Here is an 18227-nt window from a genome sequence, read left to right as displayed (position 1 = left end):
TTATTGTAATGAATGAGATTATAAGGCGCACTTTTCGATTTTCCAACTATTTTTTTTAACCCGATTATGATGTTTTTTCTGTAAGAGATTACTAAAATTTAAGGGTCAATAACCTAATTTTCTCTGTTTAATGAGAGAGAGGAGGGTTGTGCCTAGCAGTGGATGAGAGATGATGATAGTATGGATTCATATGATTAACTTTTGTTTTCTTATAAAAATCTCTGTTTTTGCTTAGTAAGTGGTGAGAATAGAATAAGATTATTCTGGATGTTCACAGTTATTGTTATTGTTGTTTAAATACATTTGTAAGCCTAGATAGATCTTTTAAAACCATCTTAATATAATTTTAAGGGGTAGATATATATACAATTTTAGTCATGTTGTATTTAGTGAGTTTGCTTTGCTAGTTACTTGTATATGCTCTTGTTATTGGTTTTTATTATGTTAGTATGTTTGAACAATGGCTGTAACACGTCTTGTTACACGCTATATTGCCTAAGGGTATGCATAATAATAATATGTCGACGCCCTTTGTACCTTCTTGGTCGACAAGTGACCTTTTAGGTTTACTCGGTAGGGAGTGTGCGGGATATAGCGAACCTACTTTTTGTTCCGCAATTAATTGTGGTAATATGTGATGTATTAGACTATGTAATATACAGGAATTTACCATACATTAATTCGGTCTACTATGGTATAAAACCATTACTAGGATGAATTATATAATATGTATAGAAATAACTGCGTTTTATTACTGCTTCGTTGATTAAGCATATTCGTAGATGGATCATGAAATCGTGGGTTCGGTGCCGGCGTCAGGCTATAAATATTTTGTAAAATTAGGACGAGCCCGAGATGTAATGTTCGGTAGAAGTTCCGACCCGTTCATACAAAATTTACTCACAATTGATACCTAATTTGGTATTTTTGTACGCGTATTACCAAACTAATAAAAACATTTCAAGTTGGCATAATTTTAGCGCTTTTGACATTTAAAGGAACTTTTGGCAATACTTTTTAATTACACGGGGGCCTTGAATCCATTGAAAGAAATGTTTGTTTTTGTGAAAAAGCCATTACTGGTTAAAAATCTATATCTTCCATTAATTAAAAATCCTTGTTGTGTAAAACAAAATTGTTAATAACCTAATTGTCATCGCTCGATGTGCGTTAGTACCTGGAACTGTTCTACTCGTCGTTCGAAGGACTAATATCCGATCCGATATTCTCGAAGGTAAGAACAAACCAATGTGTCAGAACCGAATCCACTGCAAAGCGTATATACATATCAGATGGACGTACTAGTTTGGCTTTTGCTGTTTTGATTGTTCTAAATAATAAAGTTAAGCTCCATTGATATAAGTCTAAATGTAACACAATCAAAGTCGTGTCTTGGTTTCTTTATTTTAATTATACTGTGTTAACCTTGAAACCAGGCCTTGTACGAAGCACTGGATTATTTCGCTAAATAACATGCTTTAACTGCCACCGTTCGACGACTTGTAAACTGCATACCTACTTCCTTGCTATTAGTAATTATATACACATTCACTCGTGGCATTTACCATTAAAGTGTTCTGCGGAGTTAAGGCTACATTCAAAAGGAATACCAAGGAACTCTTGGCTGGAAAACTGAGAGTTACTTACGTTTACAATATAGCTTTATTTACTTTTTGAGTTTCATATATTGTTCCCAACCAATTATAATGGTCAGTGGTCCATAATTGACCGGTGATGCGTGGTTAACCTAGTCGTTCTTATGCTCTTATGTATTGTGTTGGAATGTACTCAATGTGTGTAATTGGTATTATTAATTGCATATCATTCTAAATGTCAACATGACACGTAAAGGCTATTGTTACGCAGCTGTTAATATCAATTAGAATGTTTGTGAACTACTACTGTATTACTGTAATCAAACCTTTTTGGGTAGTTGATTGTAGCAATATTATTATTTAATATAACTAATCTATATCTATACTAATATTATGTGAAGGAAATTGTATGTTTGTATGTTATGGATAAAATCAAAAACTACTTGATAATTTAAAAATTGATTCTTTCGCCTATAGAAAGCTTCATACAGGCTTTACTTTATTTTAGTAACAATAAGATTTAATACTGAAATAATCCTATTTGCGAACGAAAACCGCGTGCGTATTCTAAAAGATATATCATACGTAAATATTATGTAGATTAGATAGAAAAATGATCTAAAATAGGTCTTATAAAATGATAATTTATAAGCCAAAATAATGCAATTTATGGCGATAAATATTATTTAAATTGGAAATTTCTCTATCATAGTCATTATTGGACATAAAATAATTTACTCTGTCTCTGGAAAGGTATTTCAAGAATATTGCGGGTGAAAAATCGATTCTGGGAAGAAAGACAATCTGGGAAATTTATTTGCCCGCTTTGCTCTAGTTGCAACACGTTATTTATTTATTTACAAAACTTTAATACACATAACACAGGTCAACTCCTCGAAATTTGGTTTACAATTTTATAGTTTATTTCTTGGAGTTCTTTTATTACTTAAAGAAGAAGTATGTTTGTCTTTTGTTTATATTTCAAACATTCTTAAATCTTGTTTTGAACTGAAAAAAGAACAGCTATGTGGTCTTAAAAATGTAATAGTTGTTTCAATTATAGAAAATACCTCCACTTTGAAGTGCTGTAAAAAAAACTCTCTTTATAGAGAATTCGTAATAAGACAGTGCCTTAATTTCATCTTACTATGATATGAGGCATTCTTATACCCATACTGCATTGAATTTGAATTTGATGCGCATTTCAAGTGGCGGCAATGTCTTTAACCTATCATATCCCGGCAACGGCATCCGCTGTATTTATAAAGTTATTAAAACTCGTATCAGGACGAGTATTTCTCGTTCATATGACGACTTGCTAACCGTTCTCTTACTAGTCTTTACGTACAAAGTAAACTCAGGTTGTAGTATTGATTCAGTGTATCGACAGTTACTTCTATTTCATCTCCAATGGCTACGAATTTAATGTGTCCAATCCTATTCATTAAAAAATTAAATAAAGAATGAGTGAGTAAAATTAAAGATAATAAATATTCATTCCATGGATAAAAAACACCTTATAGTGATAGCGTTCTGTGCGGCGGCGGAATCTATCAAAGTTTCGGTCATTAGCCCTAGCGGCAAAATATTTGAATAGGTTTAGAAATTCGATCACATGTTTGAAAACTGCATAACTTTTTGCTATTTATTACTAACTAGCTTCTGCCCGCGACTTCGTCTGCGTGGAATTCAGAATTGTTTCTTAAGCTTCGTTAATAGCATAGGTGAAATGCATACCAAATTTCAAAGCTGTCTGACCGTTGCTTAGCTCGTAAACAATTTCCAACTTTCTCTTAGAAACTACTGAAGGGGTCGAGATAAAAGGTGGCCTATGTTTTTCCATATCAAAGGCGATATGCATGCCAAATTTTATCCAAATCCGTTCAGCCGTTTTTGCATGATTGAGTAACAAACATCCACACTTTTTCACATCCACATAACATCACATTTATAATATTAGTAGGTAGTAGGATTATATTAGTAGGAAGTAGGCAGAAAACTGAACACAAAGACTAATTTTATTAAAAAGGATAATAAAGTCGTCGTGTATAGGAGTTTTAAATAAGCTTCACAGTTTTCGTATTTGTGATAGTACCATTCACGCTTGAAATAGAGTAGTTTATTAGGCGACCCAGTGAAAAGTAAGAATAGGTAACTGGTGCAATAGCCGTGCACCAGATATGATGCCGGACACCGGTACGGTTTCGCCGGTAGAGTGGCAAGTGGTAAATAGCTGTGTCCGTCAACGCCCACCGGAGAAAACTATTAAACAGGCGAACTCTGTAAGCTTCTGTTTCCTGCACATAAATATGAATCTTTCAACTGCGCTACTCAGCTAAAATTATAAATGCAATATGCAAATACATGTGTCGGGGATATTATTGTACTTTGTGGCACCTTTTGCCCTTTAGTAACTTGTGGTATGCATACCATCAACCATCATTTTGTTTATTAGCAGGAACTATTCATTGGGCTAAATCTATCTATTTTATTCTCTCCCTTTTTCCCTCTTTTTCATTGCTGATAAAGATAATGAAAATTATATTATATAGATTTATTGAACGACATATATAAGAATCTATTGTGACTGGTGCTGTGAAAGATAATCATCATATCATATCATATCGGCCCAGTGCGGATTGGTGGACTTCACGCACCTTTGAGAACATTTTGCATCACTTTTAGGCATAAAGGTTTCCTCACAATGTTTTCCTTCACCGTTGAAGTAAGTAATATTTTAATTACTCGTTCTATTTCTAAAATTTTTGTAACATGACATGTATTTCCATACTGTTGTGGTTATGTATGTTGTATTATTAATTTTTATGTGGGTATGCCTATAATTAAAAACAATAAAGCAGTTCTGATCAAGTGCCGAGTTTGAATCACAACATGGTGACAGCGGTGAACTAGTAAATTAATAATTACTAAATTAATAGGTGTAATTGGTGTTAAAATCGGTAAAAGTGCGTTATTGGAGGCTTTGCGCATAAGTGATAATGGAACACGCTCGACCGCCATCGGAATTATGCTTAGAAGGAGGACCGGCATGCCGCGCGACCGCGTGGCGAAAATGGCGCCAGCAATTTTTCGTGTTTTTAAAAGCGGCCGGCGTTCACAAAGAAACTACAGATGTTCAAGCTAGTCTGTTAGTAAATTTAATAGGATCGGAAGGGTACGACATTTATACGACGTTTAAATACACAAAAGATGAAAGTCGCGAAAATATTGATACCTTGGTGAACAAGTTCAACGAGCACTTTGGGACGAAACAAAATACTACCATGGTTCGCTTTAAGTTTTTTACCCGGAATCAAGAAGCCGGCGAGTCTATTGACGAATACGTGACGGCGTTGAAAATCTTATCTGAGCATTGTGAATTCGAGCACTTGGAGGAAGGTCTTATTCGCGATCGAATAGTTTGCGGTGTATTGGATGGCAAGGTACGAGATCGGCTACTAAGGACAGAAGAGCTATCATTGCTAAGTGCCTTAAAAATATGCCGGGCTAACGAATTTTCAAAAGAAGAAAAACAACACATCGAAGGCGTCAAGTTGAAAAGTGATGCTGGTGAGGCGTGCACATCATCGACGGCGGTGGACGTCATTTACGGCGCGCGCGGCGGTGGGCGAGCAGGCGGCTGGGCGCCGCGGGCACCGCGCGGGCGCGGATGGGCGCCGCGCGGGGCCGCCCGCAGCGCTGCGCGGATGCAGCCTCGCGGGTTTTCGTCTGATGTGGTGGGGCGCTCGTGCGCCAAGTGTGCCGGGTTTCAGTGTGATGGTGGTTACAGGTGTCCTGCTAGGAGTGCCGTATGTTTTTTGTGCAATTCTCAAGGTCACTTTAAGAAAAAATGTACATTGAATACGCGGAAAAGTGTGTATCAAATAGTGGAAAATAGTGATACGGATGAGGAATTATACAGGGTCTCGACGATTGATAGTAATACGGACTGTAAGGACGGCAATAAATGGTATGAGACAATGCAATTATATAATAGTCTAAAAACTGAAAAATTCAAACTCGATACGGGATCGGACCTTAATGTTATGTCTATAGAAAGATATAAACAGTTAGGTTTGCATGTTTCAGCTTTATGTCAAATTAATGTTAAGGCTCAATCATTTTGTGGTAATCAAATACCTATACTGGGTTCTTGCTATATTTCTTGGATTTATAAAAACAATAGATATAACTTAAATTTTTGCATTTGTAAAAATTATTGTCAGAGCGTGTTAGGGAAATATGCTTGTGAGGAATTAGGTATTATCAGACGCGTTTTTACCATAAATATAGATAAATATTCAGATTTGTTTAGCGGACTAGGTAAGTTACCGGGCGAGTATAAAATTATTATTGATCCAGGAGTACATCCGTCGGTCTGTCCTGTAAGAAAAATACCTATCGGTGTGCGCGACAAACTACAAGTGGAATTAAAGCGTATGGAAGACATAGGTGTCATAAGGAAAGTATCTCATCCTACGGAGTGGGTTAATGCGATAGTAGTAGTAGCAAAGAAAAATGGTAGTATTCGTGTCTGTCTCGATCCGCGGCCGCTGAACCGGGCTGTGCGTCGTGCGCACTACCCGCTGCCGACCCTCACTGCAATAGCGGCCAGGTTGCAGGGCGCGCGCTACTTCAGCAAGCTGGATGCTCGTTCGGGGTACTGGATGATTCAGATTGACAATGAAAGCGCGGATTTATGCACGTTTGGAACACCTTTTGGACGGTATCAGTTTTTACGTTTACCTTACGGAATTAACTGCGCCTCTGAGGTGTTTCATGCTAGGGTACGGCAACTGCTGGAAGATCTGGAGGGTGTAGACTCATTCGTGGATGATATTATCGTATGGGGTTCTACTATGGCACAGCACGATGAAAGATTGAAATGTTTATTGGAAAGGGCACGGCAGGTAGGTATCAAATTTAATAAGGAAAAGTGTGAGTTTAGGGTACAGGAAGTAAGTTATTTGGGACACACGTTTAGTGCTGGTGGTATGGCAATTGACAAAAATAAACTTAAGGCTATCGAACTTATGCCGACCCCTCAAGATAGGCCCGCTTTAGAGCGTTTCTTAGGTATGGTAAACTATTTATCAAAATTTATTACAAATTACTCGGAAATAGCATCACCCTTGCGTAGTCTCTTAAAAAAAGACGTAGTTTGGTGTTGGGACGAACAGCATGATAACGCGGTGCGCCAGTTGAAAGGCCGGCTGTGCGCGGCGCCCGTGCTCGCGCTGTACGCGGCGGACGAGCCCGTGCTGCTGTCCGTGGACGCTAGCTCGCACGCGCTGGGGGCGGTGTTGCTGCAGGCGGGACGGCCCGTGGAGTTTGCGTCGTCCACGCTCACTGATACGCAAATTAGGTATGCGCAAATAGAAAAGGAATTGCTAGCTATTGTATTTGCCTTAGAGCGATTTCATCAATATCTATTCGGCCGGGGTGACATCACAGTAGAAACGGATCATAAGCCTCTCGAGGCCCTTTTCAATAAGCCGTTAGATGCCGTACCTGCACGTTTACAACGTATGATGCTAAGAATTCAAGGTTACAGGTTCAAGGTAGTATATAAACCAGGAAAATATATGTTCGTAGCGGACACTCTGTCGCGTGCGCCGTTGCCTGAGCTGATGACAAGTAATGTCTCAGTCGAAGTTGAGGAACAATCTTGCTTTGTGATTGACAACGTAAGGTTCAGTGGTGATAAAATTAACCTAGTTAGAAAAGGAGTCGAATCTGATAAAGAATGTCGAACTATTATAAAGTATATTAAAAATGGCTGGCCAGCAAATAAATATGATGTCGATGAATGCGTGCGAAAATTATGGCCATATAGAGAATGTTTTGAATACATAGATAATATTATTTTGAAAGACAATTTAGTTTATATACCTCAAAGTCTTCGATCCGAAATGATAAACCGGGTTCACGAAGGTCATATGGGCATCGATAGGTGCAAGCGACGTGCTCGGGATGTGATGTTCTGGCCGGGCATGTCGCGTGACGTGGAGCGCGCGGTTCGCCAGTGTGTGACGTGCGCGGAGCACGCGCCGCGGCCCACTCGGGAGCCAATGATCCCGCATAAGATACCTGACCTTCCGTGGTCGAAGGTAGGCTCGGATATTTTTCAATACCGAAACAGGAACTTTTTGCTTCTCGTTGATTATTTTTCAAACTTTATTGAAGTTAGTACATTGAATAGTATTGGGAGTAAGGCGGTGATACAAGCTATGAAGGATCAATTTGCAAGGCATGGAATTCCAGCTCAATTATTGACTGACGGAGGCCCGGCCTACCGCTCTAAGGAATTCATGGAATTTCGGAAGAAATGGGGTTTTGAACATATCTTTACTTCACCCAATTATCCTCAAGCTAACGGTCGAAGCGAAAAAAGCGTTCAGACAATAAAAAATTACTTAATTAAAGCGACTAATTCGGGATCAGATTTTTATTTAGGCTTATTAAACTTTAGAGCATGCCCACGCGAAGGGTTAGCATCTCCGGCGGAATTGCTTATGGGGCGTAGGTTGAGTACCAGACTTCCAGCATACGAGCAGATGCTCAGACCACACCGCGATAACCAGTTAGATTACGATTGCATGTTACGTAAGCAGGCTAAGAGTAAATCATATTATGATCAACACTCGCGAGCGTTGCCTGAGCTAAAGCCGGGAGAGAATGTAGTTATGGTAGATGAAGGCAGACGCAAGCACGCTAAAGTACAAAGTGCAGCGCCTCAGCCGCGCTCGTACTTCGTTACAGACATGTCAGGGAGGCGATATAGACGAAATAGACGTCACTTACTTCGTATTCCTTCAGCGGAGGGCACCGCAATGTTCCAAGAGGAAGAAAAGTGGAGTAGCGCGGAAAGTGATGAACAAAATGCGCCGGATGAGATTTGTGCTTCTGCTACTACTGTCGTAGAAACCTTGCATGACAATGCACAAAGGGTAGAAACTCATAATAATAATGATATAGATATATCAATCAGACCGGCGGCTGTCAAGGCTCGCATTAATCTCAAAAAATATAAATGATTGTTACTCTTAATATAATTATAATTAGGTATGTTCTTACAATGAATTAATTGTTAATATATACTAAGTGCATGAGGTGATTGGCTTATGTATATTTGTACATGTATACATAATCAGTCTACCAGTATTGAATCTATACCTATATGCTTTTAAAATTTTATGGAAGAGATGTTGTGGTTATGTATGTTGTATTATTAATTTTTATGTGGGTATGCCTATAATTAAAAACAATAAAGCAGTTCTGATCAAGTGCCGAGTTTGAATCACAACACATACTATTGTTTTTAAATTATTCCCTGAATTGTAATCAAAGGTCTTCTTGGAAATAATACGGAAACATGATTGATAGCTTTATCAAATATAAATTTCGTTTATTTTTTTATTTACCCATTATCAGAAAAGGGAAACAAAAAGTGTTATATTTGCTTCTATGTCCTCGACTCTCCTAATAATTATTTTCGTAGTCTCCCTATTCATGAAAAGAGAACAATGTTTTCTTTATCCGCTAGACAAGTTCTGGAGGTAACAATATACGAGTTGTATTTAAAAGTACACCCACAATAGTCTTTATTTTCATTTTTTGGTGTCTAGCCATATCTTGGTGTAAAGTGAGCGCGCGTGACCGACTCAACAACTCGAGATGGACGTAGATTGCTCTCGGCGAAGAGGGCCGATTCCACTTTCATAGGGTTGTCAATCTTCCATACACTTCAATCTATAGATAAATTTGTTACTTTGCAATCTGACTTACTGAATTTTATCAAACATATAATTTTATTGCATTACTACAACTTAGCCCTCGACTGCAATCTCACCTAACCAACACCACGGCTTTAATTCCTATAAAGCATTAGTCCCTTATTATCAGTTCCTACTAGGCATCGTACTGCATCGCTAAATAACTTTTCGGCACGTCTTTCTAGGTAAGGCAACTAGCCAAGGAAGAAGCCTTCTACCAGAACAGAGAAGAGAAAATTCTGAATTGTTATTAAATAACAATGCAACAATTAATATAATAAAACAAGTTGTTCTGACTAAAAATATAAAAAAAAACTATTGATCTGATAGGTATTAAGAATACCGTAAGTCATCAGCTATATAGGATACGCCAGCCATTGATTCCTATGCAAATAATAACTGAAAGACGCGCAGCTCAGGTCTTAGTAATGATGCAAACATCATCATAGGCAAGCGCGCCGCTGAATATGGTACTTGACAGTTATGTAGTTTCACTTATAATTTTCGTCTAAGAAACGTTTTAAAGAATTTCTGACATCAATAAATGAATAAATGAAACGCAGGTCGCATTATTTTTGGCAACCCTAAAACGAAGGTCATTTTATATCTCTTTAATGCTCCATAATAATATGACGGTGGTAAAGATGCGTGCTTTGTAAATTATATACACATAAAGTACTATTACAATGTAAAATCAGGCTTCATATTATTAGCGTCGCGATCTAAATATATTTTTTTATAACAAACATAAATAGATTTATTAACCTTTCGTGATGATTAATTTTCATTTCTATTGGGCATCGATTGAAATAATACGTTACGTATTATTATATATAGATGCTCATTAATCGATGTGATATATTTAAATTAATACGACGTATTATTGGGAACTCCTGAAAAATCGTAGTTCTGATCTGCCAACCCTATACTTTATTACATTTCATTAACGTCTTTAATGTGTTATCAAATGATTTATACGAAGCCTTGAACTCGAAAATTACATTAAATTAAATTTATTTATTTTGTGGCCTATTTCTGCTATAATTATTATTATTAAAAAACGAAATAGAAATTGTTTTTTCAAGTTCTTTATTATCATTACTCTTATTGGTACACCACATGAAGTAAAAGAATTATACAAGAAAAAATAAACATAATAATAGAAGCAGAATATAAAGGCGGCATTATCGCTTAGTAGTTATCTCTGCAAGGTAACCTTAGAATTAAGAAAAAAATAGAGAAGAACAAACTGCAGGTGGTACAAAATATAAAATAAATACATACGAATAACTAAATAAGTAAATACTAATACACAAATGCATCTAACATTTAAAAAATATAAAAAAATAATAATATATTATTTACCATATAATAAATAAGTAGATAAGAGTAAATAAATGCTATTAAACATCCAGTTGGACAAATAATAACACTTAAGGGCTTTTTTAGATATTGCCAGTGACTTTGAAGTATGTTCATAGGAAGCGCATTCCACATTTCGATGGCTTGTACGGTAAATGAATGCTTATAAAATTTTGTTTTGTGGAAAGGCATACTCAGTGTCAGGGCACGACACGATCTTAGACCGGATTGCTCTTCAACAAAAGTAAACTTCTCTTTCAAGTATGAAGGAGTTTTTAAATGAAATAACACACAGTACAAAAGCGAAAGTAAATGCCGATCCCGGTAACGACGTATAGGAAGCGGCTTGAATTTTTGTCGAAATTCGTAAACGTGATCATATTTGCGTAGGCCAAATATGAACTGAATAGAAAGATTTTGGAGACGCTCAAGTTTGTTAAGTTCCTTGTCAATTATTAATATACTTTTTGAAATTAGGTTCGTTTATATTGAAACTGATTGATACTTTTGTAATAGCAATTAAACTGAGGATTTGAGAAAATACAAACGGACTGTATTTCAACTGAAAACCAGCTGAAAAATGCAGGGATGCAATTCTACTGCTGTTGACGTTTCTTGTTTCCGGTCACATAATGCATCTGCCAGTCTATATTGACATTTTAAGGCTACGAGTAGAAATAAGGTTTATGTATGAGTAATATTGCTTGTGAAACATCACACTAATAAGCCTAATTATTGTTTTTGTTTTATTTCTAAGAATGAATCTAAATTATTTATATACGGCCCCATCATGCCCCCCCTCCCCTAACCAAGTATAGTTACATTAAATTATATTCGGCATGGTTTGGATAATACATATATCAAACTTAACCCTCTACAGTATTATTGACAGGATGTTATAAAATTCACGCAGTAGGTATAACATGAAATTATGTATACTATTTTGTAGTGTCGTTTATACTCGTACTTGTTGACATAGTTTATCGTTGATTAGAATTAGATTCAGAATATCTTGAATAGTTAAGGGTATAGGTAAGGTTTTCTTCGACCACCCTAGCGTAGTGGTCAGTTTTTTATACGTCTCCCACGTATAAGAAAAACTTACCACTGTCCCAGGTTCAATACTCGGTAGGGGTAATTTGGGAATGAACAGTTCCTGATTTCTCTCTGGTCCGGTCTTGTGCAGGTTGGAGGAGTACGAGTTTCATATAACTGCTATTCACCTTACAGGTTAGCCCGGTTAGACTGCACCATCAGTTACCTCCGTGAGATTGCAGTCACGAGTCAACTTGTATGTTGTTGAAAAAAACCTTATGTCACAATAACAAGTAGTTTTAGTAGTATCTCGTACTACTATTTGCTTTTTGTGACAGAGCTCGTCCGGGGAATTGTTGCAATGCTGTGTTTTGGTCTGAAGGGCGTGGTTTCCAGTGTATTTATATTGTTTGTTTGATTGTTTCTTATATTCGCCTTAGCCGTTAAACCGAACTTAACATTATTTCGCACACCTGTTGCTTGTACCCTGCATTTGTTACTGATGTAAATGGATTGACCGCCTAGCTTATCTTGGTTAAATTTTGCATATAAATAGTTAGCATCCCGTTGAGGCCATAGGATACATTTTCCGGGAAAATTAATGATATCTGCGGAATTTATGAAAATAAAAAAAAACGCTGAAAAATTCGCGGTCCACAGCTACTCGTACTACGATGTATTCTGAGAACCTACAGTACACGGGTCATATTGTCTGACTTTCTTCTGCAGTATATGAGTCAGTGTTTAATAGATTAAATGGAACGCATTAATCCACATGGTGCAGCGTACAGCGTTCCGTCGCATCAACGACTTTTATTAGCTCAATAAGTGTTCCAATTACTGCCTTTGTCCTTAAATTAGTGTCAGTGTTTTTATGGGGCATTTGCATCAGTAGAATGAAAAATAATGCTTGGATTATCTCCGCCGTTTTTAACAGACTTCCTTCGAAAACTTTATTTTTTAGGTACGTTCGCGCATAACGCAAAATTTATTTTTTTTTGTTCGAAATAAGTTTATTTCTCATTTAAATTCTAATGGTCTCATTTAAATTTCGAACTTCTCAAAAATGAATGCAAATCAACTACGATTGCTGCTAGGGCACTAATATGCATTGTTTACGCAATTAAACAACATCATGCCTTTACCCTATAAAAGGTAACGCAGATGTATTCGGTACATCGGGTACACATTTGGTATCAAATTTAGTAGTAGTTGCATATTTGATCTCTAAGGGAAGCTAGTGGTTCTACATAGTATTCAACCTTGATTTATACAAAAAGTTGTTTACTTCTTAGTTGTTATACCAAATAGATTTTTCAATTATTTAAGAAGTTCTATTTTGTATACTTTTCTGTGTTCCAATGTAAAATCTTGGGTAGACCTCCCTGTCTCTATTGAGAACTTATCTCCTTCGAGGCACTTAAGTACATACAGTACAGCTATAAAATGCACATAAAAAAGAAATAAAGATGCTGCTTTGAAGTGTTTAAGCTTAGTTTGTTACAGCGTACCTGCATAGTTGTAACATATATTATGATTTCGCTTACCATGTACGAGTACGTAAAATTGCAATAGTGTAGTAACGTATTTAGCTACTATGTTTAAAATACAATACTAAGGTGCACATGCATTATCATAATTATGATTATACTTTTAGCCAGCTCAAAGAGAACCAGAAGATTCCATTCACTAGTTTCGCCTTCGTTTTTAACAAATTATCAAACCTTGTCATGATTTCAACAGTTACACTCGCTTAATTATAACGATTCATTACAAAATATACAGTACATCGTGTAGAATTTATTAGTGCAATATCTTTGACAGCTTGTAGTATTACCAAGTTATTAATGCGATCGTGAATCTATGTTGGCCTTAAGGTTTTTATGCGTCAGCCGTGGGGCTCCTCTGATCGCAAATCAGTTGAAACAAAGTTTGACAAAACGGACGGAGTATATCAATGTTTTGCATGTAATAAGGAGTTTTATCAAAATGATTACTCCAGAAAAACATGCCAAGTACTCGACGTACTTACAGGTTGATTTGTTTTGCTCGATCGATAGAGTTAATCAACAAAACAAGTATTTTCGTTCTATCATAGTTTAACATTTATCATTATACCTTTCGATTTATGTAATATCTACGAAGTTATGTGAAAAAGGTGACATTACTTTTCAATATTTTGCATTATCAAGAACATGCTTAAAATATTTTAATTATCACCTACGTTTCTAAATTACACCTTTCTCCTTAATGAAAAATAAAACAATTTTACCGACAATTTTTCCTAATATAACAATCTTAAACTCACATATTTTAAGATATTTACTTTAATATTTATGTAGCTTTTGATACAGTTGTGTTCCATTTTTGTGAACTGTTTCAATTTTATTATCTTTTATAATACGTACGTTTGGTTATATATCTTCTAAAATTGTATATTTACCATTAAAAAATTCCGTAACTAACTAGTTACTATACGTACCATATAGGCATAGGACCTTAAGAAAAATAATGGATAAATAGTTTGCTTTAATAATAAAAATAATACCATATTTGTGGTTTAAAAAAATAACATAACGTGTTATTATTTGGTCAACGTCGATATAGTGTTATACTGTTTTGCTCGATATAAATCATATTATATTATATGTACCTGCTCTTTTAATACTACTGGACAGAACGCCTGTTGCTTGCTATGTAATAACGTAAGAAAATAGGTAAGTCCATTGAGGTTAATCACCATTCAATTGGCTGAAATAATATAACAGTATAGAAGCGCAATAATCTCATAAGTCTATGTATTTAAGTAATTTTTACCTTAGAGGACTATATACAGGTTCGTATATTTAAATAATTAGGAGACTATGCAAGCCTAAAACATGAATGAAATTTTCTTTTATCTGTAATGAAAAATACGATGTATAAAAGTAAAAAAACTTGTAATGCGTCTGTAAAAGAAGTTTTACCTACGTTTTTTATGTCTTTCCGAGTCCGGTTTCCAAAAAAAAACCTTCCAGATACGTAAGTAGAGTTACTTTTGCAGATACCAACTTAGGCCAAATCTTAAACAAAATTTTAAAGACTAAAAAAATTATAAAAGTCGCCATGTTCATTAACGCGGCAGAGTTCCTCTGGTAACTTCTGAAGATGACCTTCTGGAACTGATGATGTAAACACCGGGTGATCCGCCTATTCGATGAGTCGCTGTGTATTTATAAGGAAAAAAGTAAGCTAGGGAAACCGTAGGTACCAAGTAGTATTTTGCTTGTAGTCAATTTCATTTGTTAATACAGTTTTCTTTGTTTTTAGATGCAGCGACAAGCGCGGTTGCCGGTGCTGCGGTAGGCGTGCCTCTGTCATGGGAGCCCTTCTACTGCGTTTTGCAGCAAGAGCGACGGACCTTTTCTGCCTATACTAGTGAAGACTTAGCCGTAAGTTTCTTATCATATGTACTTCATTTTGTAAAACCTGTATCTGTCGATTCTTTCTGATAAGCTTACCTCTATGTTTCAATTAAAAAATACTGCAATAAAATCTACTTTTGACAAATCAATTATTGTAACATCACTATCGGAAGTCGAAATTTTGAAACATTTGTCGCAATTCGTTACAATTAATTAAATACCTCAATAATAATTACTTATTATTTCGTTCGTGGACTATTCCATTTTAGTTTGCTATGTTTAGTACTTTCGCGATATAGGCGTACACGAGGCCGGGATAGCATGTGATGTCTGAATGTACGTGGGCTTACACGTATTGTTTCATATTTTGTAACCCATCGCACAAAAACCGGACGCAGCATTGCAATTAAATCTGACATCAATAGAGCGTAACGAATTTTGTAGAGCTATTTCACCCAATTCATGAATCTAGGACTAAGCCAGTTTTCTAATCGTATTTTACGCGATTTGTTCATTCACATGTCAGTAATTGAATATCAATCAAAGCAACGCCTGAACATCATTACTTACGAGTACGTACACGAAATAATGATGCTCATTACCAGTAGGTTCAACATGGATTTTTTAAAATAACTGACTCATTGCACGGAACATTAAATAAGGCCTTTGTTATTAGATTTTTTGCCCATTAAAGTCACTTTCAGCCGATAGTTCCGCTTTCCTAGTTTTAGAGCTATTTTTTGTTTTTCTCGAAAAATTGTTTTCTTACTGCAAACCAACTGCAAACAGCTTGAAACTTAAATTAAGTGATTAATTGATTATTAAAACGTGGTTCGTTTTTCAGTAGGTTTTTAAAATAAGTTCCTTTAAATATTTATCAACTAGATATATATAAATATATGTATACATATTATTACTAAGACTTAAACCGTATTGGTACCTAAAAAGCTTCATAAGGTACCTTATTTGCATTTGGCAGCTTTGGATCTGAGTTGTGTATCTTACTCTGTCAATAATAAGGCTAATGATGATGGGTGTAAATAGAAAAAATAGTCAACGCTATTAATTAAAACTTTTTTTTCTCAATAATACGCTATTATAAACTGTCTTATAAATTCAAGTCGGAATGAAGAAAGTTCGGATACGTCCCGGGTCACGTCTAGACTGCCCGATTTTAAATATAATCATGTACCTGCTTGCAGCCATAAAAAGCACATTAAGAAAGGGTATTTTTTAATAATTTTGTTGCATTGTGAAAGTAACAGAACTCTCATTTCGGTAAGTACCAAATAGAGAGCGAGATGAATGCGTGCGCGAGCTCTTAGCGTTGCGTAGCGATTCATTTATGATTATCATCATTACAATAATTATTATAGATAAATGGAAACACGTGCGTGACATCACTGTGCAACGTAACCGTGATGTTGGTACCGCAAAAATAAACCGAAGCAATGTAAGAAAAGGATTGATTTATTCACTTTCGGAGCTTTCGTATAACCAAGACAGCGATGTCAATAACTGAAGTGGGCATAGACACGAGTACTATTATTTACTCTGTGACGTTAGCATAAATTAGAATGAAAATCGAACCGCAAAACTGAGTTTCCAATTATTAACGATGGAAATATAATATTTTCGAAAGGGTCCTTAGCATTTTATTCGTATATAGTAAATATTCAAAAAAATTATATTTAAATAGTTGACTCGAACGTATCTACCATGTACCTAGCGAGACCTTAAATTATATTAAATTTCTACATACTAAATACGATATATTGTATGATAATTTTAAAATTGAAACAACTTATTTAGATATTTAAGAAAGGTAATTTAGTTAATATAGGATGTTAGTAAAGCCGAAAAAGCCTATAATTAAAACTTTAATGTGGGAAAATGTTGGTACGGCGAAGGTCAATGTTCTGTTTAGATCGTTTTATCGTACAGGTTCTATGTAGGTATCTTTCTGAAGAGAAGTATATGCCTACTTAAAACATCTCTTGCAATACAAACACAATCGCTCAACGTAGGCGTATGCGCCGGTTTTCTGCATAAATCAAAACGGACCGTTCAGCCCTCCTCGTTCTGTTTATGTAAAAGACGTAAAACACACTAAGTTATTTTGAACTTAAGAATAACGTATGAGTCCATAAATATCTTGGGTAGAAAATTATTCGTCTTCGCTTCTTTGTTTTTCATTTAAGTAGCGACTACAGGTAGATATTTTTACTCCTGAAAATAGATTTTTTTTAATAAGTAATCCTAAACAAAAGCATAAGCAAGATTTAAGATTAAGGTTAATTCAGTTGGGACACGTATTTAAAAAGACATGGTCTGTTCACTGCCTACTTAGTAATTTGTAGTAGCACTTTAATACAATAAAGGATATGCCTCAGGATATGCAAAGTGCGTTTTGCGATGATGTTTTGTTGATAGCGGTTGCGGAGCTATTTTAGTACACATACTATATTTAATAATTATTATTTAATTATACTATTAATTATATTATTAATATAAATATTTGTATTGTGAGATCCTTCGACACAATTGTTAAATTTTTGGTTTTGCCTATTATAGTGGAATATTAAATTATATAATAATTGGACTATCTAATGCAATTTCTAACGTTGCGGGCGCCGGTGTACATCCGAGTTTAACGAGGAATTTTAGAGTAAGCGTAGTTTGCTGCGCTTGGGACCGACGTATAGCGAGGGGGTTTAGGGGCGCCAAAATGGAGGCAGCATTAACCCTGCGTAGAATACTCTACTTTTTACAAAAGTAAAATCTAGGATAGTAAATACAAAGCAAATTTCTGTCAACGGTCCTTAGGATGAAAATTTATAAATAATTAACGTTTTGCTATTCAATCATCTAAATAAGTATTTTCTCGGCAAAACAAATATATTATACAAAAATCACTGAGCGTAGCTCGGTTGCCCAGGAACAAATTACTAATATGAACTTCGATGTCTTTACAATCTAGTCATATAATGCATTCACAGAAGAAGTTCTTCAACACGTAACATTTGAAATCCATTTAAAAGGACAAACGAGCCATT

General features: G+C 35.6%; 1 protein-coding gene across 4 annotated transcripts in view; it reads left to right on the top strand.

The window, feature by feature from the left end:
- LOC120637945 (ras GTPase-activating protein raskol) overlaps positions 1-18227 on the top strand; it is a 213909-nt gene that overhangs the window by 61042 nt on the left and 134640 nt on the right. For all 4 annotated transcript variants that reach the window (XM_039910023.1, XM_039910022.1, XM_039910021.1 and 1 more), the window contains one exon: positions 15077-15198. In XM_039910023.1, coding sequence (XP_039765957.1) covers positions 15077-15198 — 122 coding nt within the window. The remainder of the gene's footprint in view (positions 1-15076; positions 15199-18227) is intronic.

The sequence above is a fragment of the Pararge aegeria genome, chromosome 4, assembly GCF_905163445.1.
Source record: "Pararge aegeria chromosome 4, ilParAegt1.1, whole genome shotgun sequence".
Taxonomy (NCBI): Eukaryota; Metazoa; Arthropoda; class Insecta; order Lepidoptera; family Nymphalidae; genus Pararge; species Pararge aegeria.
This window is presented reverse-complemented; position numbering and strand designations above follow the sequence as displayed.